Source organism: Lagopus leucura, unplaced genomic scaffold (genome assembly GCF_019238085.1).
Source record: "Lagopus leucura isolate 7727_CA_CO unplaced genomic scaffold, USGS_WTPT01 Super-Scaffold_100016, whole genome shotgun sequence".
NCBI classification, from domain to species: Eukaryota; Metazoa; Chordata; class Aves; order Galliformes; family Phasianidae; genus Lagopus; species Lagopus leucura.
Window position 1 is genome coordinate 10,457,360 of NW_024962270.1, and position 10,603 is coordinate 10,467,962.

The 10,603-nt window shown below is 42.5% G+C and overlaps 1 protein-coding gene across 1 annotated transcript in view; it reads right to left on the minus strand.

Annotated features, from left to right (window-relative positions):
* The window catches only part of ABCB7 (ATP binding cassette subfamily B member 7), a 36,795-nt gene extending 26,537 nt beyond the window's left edge, over positions 1-10,258 (minus strand). The window contains exons 1-3 of the mRNA XM_042876781.1: positions 10,118-10,258; positions 4,087-4,164; positions 2,456-2,542 (exon numbers count right to left, since the gene is read on the minus strand). Coding sequence (XP_042732715.1) covers positions 2,456-2,542; positions 4,087-4,164; positions 10,118-10,258 — 306 coding nt within the window. The remainder of the gene's footprint in view (positions 1-2,455; positions 2,543-4,086; positions 4,165-10,117) is intronic.
* Positions 10,259-10,603: the final 345 nt, after the last annotated feature.

The window sequence follows — 10,603 nt, forward strand, 5'->3', positions numbered from 1 at the left end:
ACAGTACAGACACTTATCAAGCAAAACAGCAAAGTGAGGTAAGATTTCTTTTCAAGCTGCCGTAACAACTTAAATATAAGTCAAACAAGCTTTGGGGGAAAAAAAGTACTTTGTCTTCTGTCTTCCTACTGTCTGTCCTGCCGCAGAGGGCAAGCAGTGACTAGCAAACCAAATAGCAACCGAGTGAAATGGAGGTTAGGGGCAGGTTAATTATCTGCACTCCAACATGAGTAGCAATGTTTCCATAAGAAAGTAATATATAACTGCTTAGCAACAAGTCAGACATCACAGCTTTTATTGCTGCCTGTTCTGCTGACAGAAATCTAACACACACCAAAAAGACTGAAAATAGTAAAATAATGTTACTGTTTTCTGTCTTCTGCACATTGGCTAATGTTGCAAGCAAAATTTACTTTATAACAAAACAGATGTGCAATCTTCCAGTTATTTGTGAGATGAAGGTAACACCTACTGCCCTTCACACACACTTTTTTGTTCATCCCTAGCATTTAGCTCTTTATTCCCTGCAGCTGGTAAAGGAGGGGGAATTTAAAACATCAGTCCCCAAATCAGTTTCTGGAACAAACAAGCTCACCTGTCAAAAATAAGCAAGCTGGAAGAGATACAGATTTAATACTGCTGGTGTGCATTATCTCCAGTTTTTCTAGAAGTTTAATTCTAGGAGGAAAGATTTCTCATTGTAATTGGAGTACCAGATCTTTTATGCACCCGAGCATGCATGGAAGAACTACACTGTCACATCAGATTTCCTACATTTTTGCTGAGAACCTCTCAGTTTTTGCATCCATGGCCACTCTTTATTTTTCCTCTCCAGACAGGTGGTTCAGTTGAAAAAGCCCTGCATTTTGGGGAGCAGCTTTTTAAATAGAACAAAAACAGAGCCTTGCAGCAATCCTGAAGACAGGTCAGTTGTGATGCTGGGTACGTGATTTGCAACTGCACCATACGAAGGCAAGTTTGTTTTAAGTGTACATTAAAAATGTTTTACATGGACATGTAAAAGAAAAAAAAATAAAACAGGTCTTGGCAGTGAACAGACAATATTCAGCTGATCAACATAACCAGAGAAATAAAAATGTGAGTAGGAAAAAATAACAACTAAGCTCAACAAACATATGAGAACTAGAGTACGCAACAGGGAGCATAATGCTCCCTCCCGCTTAAAGGAAAAGTGTAATCCAAAATAATCATATTCAAGAACATATACAATTAGGATAATTAGGGAGATGAATAGCTTCCTAGCTTTAAAGTATGTTTTTCCTAGGAAATGTGTCAAAAGAGCCCGTACATGTTGCAAGTAGGGCTGTAAAACTAGTCTGAAGTTCATGCTACATGCAGCACCTGTAATGCTACCAACTGAAAATGTCTGACTCTTCTGCATCCCCCAAGCCTTGTTCAGAAGTGATCACAGATGCTTGCTAAAACAAACTGGTTATAATTTTAGGTTATGGAACTCCCTCTTATTGCAGGAGCAATAGAAGTTAGCAAATTGCCTCCTGACTTCTGCTTGCAGCACAAACAGGTTGAGATTAAATGAAAGGGTAACTTTTAGACCAAAATTTAAGATGATCCATTGCTTTACAGCTACAGGAAAATGGACTGCCAGAGCTGCCAGGCTGTGGGGAGCAAACCGTTAGAACAGGTAAGCGTGAGCAAACCAGCCCTGTAACACCCAGGATCTGCACTGAAACACATTGTCATCACCACAGCCTTTACTGGCCTCAAGAAGATCCCATCAGAGGGTGTTATAAACCACTGCACAGCACCGTTCTGCAAACATACACAGCATCAGATGCAGAACAAATGCAAAGACAAAAGTTATGTAACTCAAGCTCTTTGATGTTGTAATTTCAAAAAGGCCAAGTTTACATTGCGTTGCTTTAACCAAAAGCCTACCTCATTTTCTAACTGCAGCCATTCGTGTTAATGAAGACACTGCCTCTCCTTACATACCTACCATTATTTTAACATATGTGCTTCCTGATTATAAATGTAGTCGAAGCACACCAGATGCATCAACATTAAATCAAAGTCGAAACACATGCACAATTTAGTTTTTTTCCTCCTGCTTTAAGTGCAGTTTCACCTGCTGATGCGCAAACTTGTATCCACAAGCCAATGTCAAGTCACAGGGACAGACCATTTGCAAAGAACACCAGACCACATTATGCTACAATAGAACATGCTTGGTATGAAAAAAAATTAACCTACTGCAGGGAAGTTACGAAGGAATGCAACACCAGCACTGAATTTTAAAGAAACTAAAGAACTTTGCCAAACATTCATAATAACTGTGTTAATGTAGCTCTTAGATGAAGAAGTAAATAGAATCTACTGTTCTACATTCAAACACCTATCAGTAGTTCCAATGACTTGCTATTTGAAGTCTTCAGCATTTTTAAGGAAAAAAACATAATAATGAAGCAATTTTTACCCCTTCCTTTGGATCTGTGTGAAGCCCTCCACCTGCATGTCCATGCCAACACATTCTCTTTTCTATCAGTTGCAAGCTTGGAGAAATCTGTGTGAAAAAGAGAAGTTAATTTGCAAGAACCTCAGGAAACATGCACTTAAAAGCCAACAGAAAGAACAACCATAAGTCTGTTTTTCTGCCCTTACCCTCCAACTGACTCAGCTTGCATTAATAAAAGATCCTACCTCAAAAGCCTTGCCTTACTTAAGGAAACAATAAGAGAACTATAAATCTAGCTGTATAGCAAAGGAAACGTTCCAATTAGCCAGAAGGTAAAGAAAACAGTCTTAAACATTTATGTAAAAATGACACCTACAACTAAGAAGTAGAACAAAGAACACTGAAAAGAAGTTAAAGTTTTGGAAGATAAATGTAACTGAACATGTTAATAAATAAAGTGGGACATAGTTAAGCAATAATCCTCTTTTCATGTACAAAAATAACAACTCTGCTGAGGGGTCAAAACTCACTTTCCACTTCTTTCCTAACAGGCTGAGAATGGCTCACTGGTACTGTATGACAGATGAAAGCCTACAAGGTCCACAGCTCCAGCTGCAATTTGGAACAGCGTGTATACATGCAGCTGCAATATAAACCTGCTTAATAAAAACAAATGCTCCCTTCTCCTATCACATGAGTAAGACAACTTGATAAATAAATACAGATAAAAACTCAGAAGTTATAAATCCAAGCAGATGCACTATAGAGAATAACAACTTGCTATGACTCCAATTACAATGGGCTTGCCACAAAAAAAGTAGATGCTGAAGCTTATTAAAGAGGCTGCATTTTGTTCAGAAGGTGTGCAAGGTGTTTCCAACTTCCTTTCAGCACAAGTTATTGACAAACTCTTCAGGAATCTCACTGTATTGACACAGTGTGATACCAGAGCTTGGAGTTCCCCAAAGCAAAGTTTCACATGTTTCATATTTTAAAGAATACTTCAAAGCTTATTTGACACAGTCAAAATACTCAACAGATTTTAGCTTAACTCTGTTCCATGAGCATTGTTTTGCTGTTGTTTTTTCATAATAGAATATAAAACACAGATACATTTTAACTTCATTCAAGCCAAGTACACTGCTTCATTATTCCATGAACCCATTAAAAAATGAATCTTCCTTAAGCTTACATCAGCACTAAAGCAAGGAGATTTCATAAGAATAAGAGCCTGACACCCTGCTGTTCACAACGATGAGCATAAATTTGTAAAGTTCCTTGATACTTCACAATCTAAGCAGGAATTTGAAGTAATAAAGCCCCACGTACTCATGGAAAACTCACAGCTTTCTAGGCATTGCTATTTTCTAGCAGCATGAATTGAAGTAAAAACATAAAATTTGTGAATTGATAACAATTCTTCTTTATAATGTGCTGTGTTTTGGTTTGCTTTTAGGGATTGAAAAAGGCTGTGAGAGAAGTGCAGAAGTCTGAAGCTTCAAGATGACTTCTTTTCATGAGGTGGAAACGTAACTTTCATTTAACTTGCTGTACTTCCAAATTGTAAGGGTTGGGAAGAAGGGAGAATATGGAAAGACTCTCTAAGGATTTCTTCCTCCCCATGAGTAGGAAGAAGAGAGATTTCTACCTACATCTGATATCTCCAATAATGGCCTTGAATGACCTCCCATCAGAGTCTGCCATGATCTTCGTTTGCGGATTGGTGGAATCTACAGAATAAAAAAGAGAATAAAAAATGTAACAGAGCAAAGCAGAACATGCACTTCACATTCAGATAATATTCGTCTGGTTTAAGTAAACAAGCAGAACATGGTAACGAGGCAGATGGCTTTCTTTTTTTGACAACTGGCCACAGGAAAAGAGAATGAAAACTGGTGGGGAACTGCTATAAAATAGATTACATGCAACCATCAAGAACTCTAAATGACAATTAAATTTTTCCTTCTCTTAATACTCAGCCCTATCAGGTTTTGTATCGTGAAAGTCCTCAAGTCTTCCCTCTCCTCTCATTTTAAATCTTCTCCCAGGTTGTCTTCTGACTTCTTAAAATATTCTTTTGTTCTATTTTACACAACAAATTGTTATGCTTATAGGTTCTGCCTTTTCCAATCCCCCTCAGCTCAGCTGACACCACAAGGCCAATCACAGCTACAGCTCTTCCCTGGGATGCATTAGGACCGCTAGAAATCACAGCCTGGCTGATGGCAGGTTTCAGGCAGGCAGGACACAAGGTAGTCACCATCCACAAACTTGTCAGTGCATCTCATGGGCATACTGCTAGGCACCGACTGCAGCATGCTTTACATGCCACACTGAGAGCAACTAATTTTCCATAGAAGATTCTAAGGACCATTTATTTTCCCCAGACAGATTAACTGACAGTGCTTCCCAACAGGGAAAACAAGTACCTCTCAGTTAGCAATGAAGATTCCACAACATCCCTGACATAGTATTAAATGTTTTACTGCTCTGTTCTAACAACATACCTCGCATATAAAAATACACACACACACACAAATAAATAGCAAAAACTGCTCATCACCTAGAGGAAAAGGACAAATGTCACCACACAGGACACACTTATTTCCAGCACCTCCATTCTACAGCAACACACGCAGGAAGAGCAAACATCAGAACTGTACACTTATCAGAGCTCATTGGCCTGAGCGAACTGCCCTGATGCTTCCCAGACCAGAGCTGAATTAAGGAGATTCATCTGTAAGGCAGTTCATTGTAGATAACCTTGTCACTTGCTGTCAACACAGTAGATTCCATCTAAACAAACACGCTCTCCATATGAACAGTGACAGCTTCATAAACAGAAAACATAATGGGAGGAGACAAGGGATTTGAGAGACCTCACCACGTCCCAAGTTACTGCAAATTAATGTAATTGCTACAAAGGCGCTGTTATTTCAGATAAGGCTCCCACCAGCACGCAAGAGGAGGATTAAACACTCCTTGCAGCAACCACCACTGCAGCACCTGACAACAACCTAGGACCTAACACCAAATGAAGCCATGCAACCAATACAAAAGCAGCAGCATTCTCTAATTCAGCAAAGGCAGTTACAGTATGCAGACAGACAGCATACTGACGTCCTTGGTGTCTTTATGCCAGCATTTATACTTCTTTAAGCAAGTGATGCAGATAAAGGACTGCTGAAATACCACCCATAGAGAAGGGTAGGGGCTGATGAACCAACTGCTCACTGCTATGCTTTGGCTTTTCTTAAGACACCACAGCTGGAACCTCTCCTGAGCACTATCATTCTCTCCTGCTTGGCTTTTCAAGAAAAAGAATGTATTAATCCTAAGTATTATCAAACTTGATAATAAGAATGCATTTCTGTTGTCGTATATTCCTAGTACATGGGAACAGACAACTGACACCCCAACAGTTACTGGAAAGAAGCTAAGTACTGTTCTTGAAGAACGTACTTAGGTACCACAAAAACATTTTACTAATGATTTATATCCTGTGGCAAATCCACAAGTTTTCTTTTGACGGAAGTACAGGAGAAACATCACAGAAATAAGTTCTGCTGAAACACCAACAGATCTACCTCGATTACTGCACTAGGCAGTAGTGTTGACTGGGTTGCCAGTAGTTGACTGGGACTATGAACTGCTACAGGGTTAGCAGATGAAGACAGTGACAAGGACATATGATTTGCACAAGATATGTGGGGAAACACGTGCCTGCAAGATTGCAAGTTCCCCTCTTCTGTCAAGCTCTTATTAAAAAACAAGACTTCAGCAACGAAACGAAGAACTGAACACTGACAAGGTGAGCAACTTGGTCCAGTGGAAAGCCTTCCAGCCACCACAGCATTATTAACAAAACCGGAGCAGGGCTGAAGCTTACACTGTTACTCTCCACACATCCCTCAAGCAGACTTAGCACTCCTCTGTCCCTCACTACAATTCCTTCCCAATAAACTGAGACTGCAAAGGAAACTTGGCCCTTATCGCTGCAGGTAACAGTAGCATCTCAGAACTTCACCCAGCACCAGCAAGTCCTGATGATTTCCAGAAGTCAGGGAACTACGTGGGGTACCTCAATTCTGGCGCTTTCTAACTCTGCACCATTAAGTTCCCTTAATGTGTTTGTGGATATGATTCTGTATACTCTAGAGGATGAAACAGATGCCTAGCACTGATTGCACATAAAAGTCATATTGCTGAAGTGTTATGACTGTTGGTGGTAGTTTAAATACTATCAATGCAAAGAAGCAATGGGATTAGACATACCGGCACAAGGTTAAACCCATACTTAGGAGCTTCTCTGTGGAGCACATAACTGCACTAGCCTAACAGGAATTGGTTTGTTTTCTTTTTTAAGCTAACTGTAACAGAAAAGTGAAGGTAGGACTCAAAAACCTGTGCAGTACTCGCATCCCAGTGTGAAGAGTGACACACAGCAAGAAAGGAAGAGATGAATGGCAGAGGAAAACAAGACAAAAGTATTCTGATAGGCAGAATCATTACCTTTACAAATATAAACTGAACTGTTATAAGTATGAGCAACATAAACTTAACTGGAGACATATCTAACACCGTACGGCTGCTCTGCACACACATCCACAACAAATGAAACTGAGAGCATTAAGTAACAACAGATTTTAAACAGATGTCAACAGACGTGAAATGATGTCAAGATGATAAACATCAGTATAACTTCACAAGATCAGGCTTCAGGTAAATAAGTAACTTTAACCTGCAACTGCTCACAACTGCTTTCAAAGCAAGGGATGCCATTAACTCATGCACAAGCATGCACTATCACAGGCCACGCAGCAGGCTGGGAGGCCAAGATAACACAAGAAAAAAAATAAAGTCCCTTCTACTTTCTGCTGTTCCACTTTACAACAGCTTCCCAAGTCATGCTTTTTACAGCTGCTGAAGTTATCACTGAAAGAAACTCCTCAGTATATGCCTTGACTTCAGCAGATTCACAGTAAAATAGTTATCCTTACTTATAGGCTGTTGCATCTTTTCAGCTCAATGTTATTTTCCCCCCATTTAAGCTTTTATTTTCGATGCAGGGCAAACCTTATTACAAAAGCAAGGAAAACAACAAGTTTCCTAGAAAGCATAATAGTCATGTCTCTTCACTTTTCAAAGCCCATCAGGTCAGTACTCAGCAGAGGTCTGACATTCAGAAAAGGAGGTCTGACACCTTGAACCACTGGAGGGTGACATGAAGGAACTACATTCATGGATACACAAATTTATCTCAACAGCAAATTGATTCTGGTCAGAGTTCCACAGTATAGACAACATCTGTACAGTTCCACAATATTTATGACATCAGCTTTGCCGACTCCATCCAGCTCAGCTCCAGCTCAGCTGTTTTCCTCTCCAGGATACAAAGGTTACACATCCTGTCACTCAGAAAAGCAAGGCAGATCAAACTGCTGAAACACAAGTGGGAGGAAAGAAGGGTGTGGATTATCCAAATAAGTCTGCTACATTTGAATATTAACAGGTCGGGTCATAAGCATTTACATCACAATTACTGCCCTTACACTCAACCAGCTAGTGCAAGAGCTAACCCATACTTGTTACCTACAAGAGAGCAATAAATGTCACAGAAGAGCTCTCATACATGCTAAAACTGTATACACCATATGAATACGGTACGTGCACAACTCACAACATTTCACATGAAAACTAAAATATTCAAAGGATTAAAATAAGCAGTTATACACATCACAATGCTTACGTTGCTGTTTGCTTGCTGTGACATTCGAAATTCCTTTGAATACTGGACAATACCAAGATATTAACAGACATAGGAAAACACTTGGTGTGCATCAGCTTCAGCTTCTCATCTTATACAGGTTTCAATACTAAAAGCCTCCCAAACTTACTAGCTCAGTCCTGCTCATCTCTTCTTCTAAGTAATATTAAGTTGATTGCCATCTGTAACAGAACTCTGCCTGTCAGAGGCAATAAATCAAGGGGACATTAAGAAGTTCGTCATAAACAGCAGTGCTCTTGGAAGAAGGATAAAAGGCTTAAGGTTATTATCCAGCAGAACTAATAGCTATCTGAGAATTTATGGAAAGTTGATTCATTTGATCTCTGAGATGCACTTCCTTCACTCACATTGAAAAACACATATGAATTATTGAAAGCCGGCCTCATTCAATTTGAGATATGTACTCAATTCTTTACGTGCAATCAAAATCATTCACTGGAACATGCTGACAGAAAGAATTCCAATTTGTACCTTAGTTACAAGTGCTCGTCTTCAGCATGAAGCTTATAACATACAAAGACAGCTGTGGCAACCCTCAATGCAAGAATACTGTCAAACCTGTTGCACGCCCCTTCAAAATTAGAGAAGATGGATTTTGCTCTGGTACTAGCACATTTTTAATACTGATTTTAAGGATGGAAACTGTTTAGACTACAGAAACCGATCTGATGTTTGCATTTAACTTAATCCCTGTGCAGAATTAAGCAGGTAGCAGACTAGAGTGTGCTTTACTTTTAAAAAGTTAAACTACTAGAAGTGTGGGAACAAAATTACTGCCCAAACACTGAGAAACAGATGGGGATAAGAAAGGAAAAAAGGGAATAACGAACTGACTACTCCAAAATACAGAAAAGCAAGCAAACCTAGACTGAATGTGTATTCAACCATTTGCAAAGGAGCAGTTAACTATGAAACTGTTCTCTTAAAGCAGGTCTTTTAGTCCCATGTTTAAATGCTGAAACTAGAAGGTAGCAGACCACAAAACCGATGTCAGACTTGAAAGCAAAGCCTTACCCTCCCAATTTAACACTACCAGCAACTTCCCTATGAAAAGAACCTTCATAGTGGAACAGCAAATATTCCTGAGCAAGCAAGCTGCAGAACTGCTGAGGAGAGGCCGTAAGCCACGTGCTTTAGAAAGCCAGCTGGAAGGAGCCCTTCCAACACGGGGCTCTTTGACAACAAGGAACTGCACGGGCTGGGAAGCAGGGCAGCGTGCTGCTGTCTGACACAGCACAGTGCACCCAGCACAGCCCCACAGCCTGTCGCATAACGCTGACCCTTAACAAAGCTTGCTGCAAAGAACCAGAGGCCAGCCACATTCACAGGAGGCAAGCGACGTAAGAAAGCTCAATACAGCACTAGGCATCAGATTTTACCTGCCACAAAGCTCTGACCATCTTCGGAGCTCAGCAGCGGCAGAAGTTTTGCTTTCCATTACCACAACTCACAGCCAAAAACCCAGCCCCTCTAAGGCCAGGTTGCACTCCTAGAATCCCGTGCCGGCCACCAGCCCGCAGTAGCACCCAGCCTGGAAGGCTCAGGCCAGCCCCAGGGTCAGGTCAGCACAGCACGAAGTTCCGCGGCGCGCTGCTCCCACACAAGGCTCACGGCTGCTCGAGGTGCAGCCCGGGCCGCGCGGCGCAGCCAGGTACCGAAGGCCCAGAAGACAGAGCCTAACGGCACCCCTGAGCTCACGAGGACACAAGGCAACCAGCCGCTGCTCGCACACACCGATTTCGAACGCTCGGCCAGCGAGCGGACGCAGCGAACAGGACAGCAGGACCCAACCCCCGACGGCAGCTCCAGCGCGGCGTCCTCTGCTCCCAAAGCCTTCCGTCCTTCCCTTCCCCTCCCTTCCCGCCCGCCCGCCCGCCCGACCCGGCCCCACGCACCGTGCCGCTGCCCGGGCCCCGCCGCCGCCCGCTCCCCAGGAACCAGCCGTGCGCGCAGGCGGCGGCCGCCGGAGGCCGCAGCAGAGCGATGGCGAGGAGCACCCGGCGCGGGCAGGAAGCCGCCCGCAGCAGCAGCACCATCTTGGCAGCGGAGCGCGGGGGGTTGTGGGACGGCGGCGGAGCGTGGGGCGGGGCGGCGGCACGGCGGCACCCGACGGGGCGCGCTCCCGCTGGGCTCGAGCGTGCGTGGCGGATCTCGCCTGACGAGGAAGGTGGAACTTCGTTTTTAGTCGCGTACAAATTTCTTCTAAGCCGCCGGAGCTGTTGCCCTGAAGGAGAGTCGTAAGCTTGTTTGCGGGGGAGAAAGGCAGAAAGACGGAGAGGAGCAGGACGGCTGGCTTTAAGCTGATTTTTAACGAGGCAGGGTTTTTCCTGCCCGCGCTTTGATACGAAGCTTTGCTCCTGACCAGGATTCCTTTTAAACGG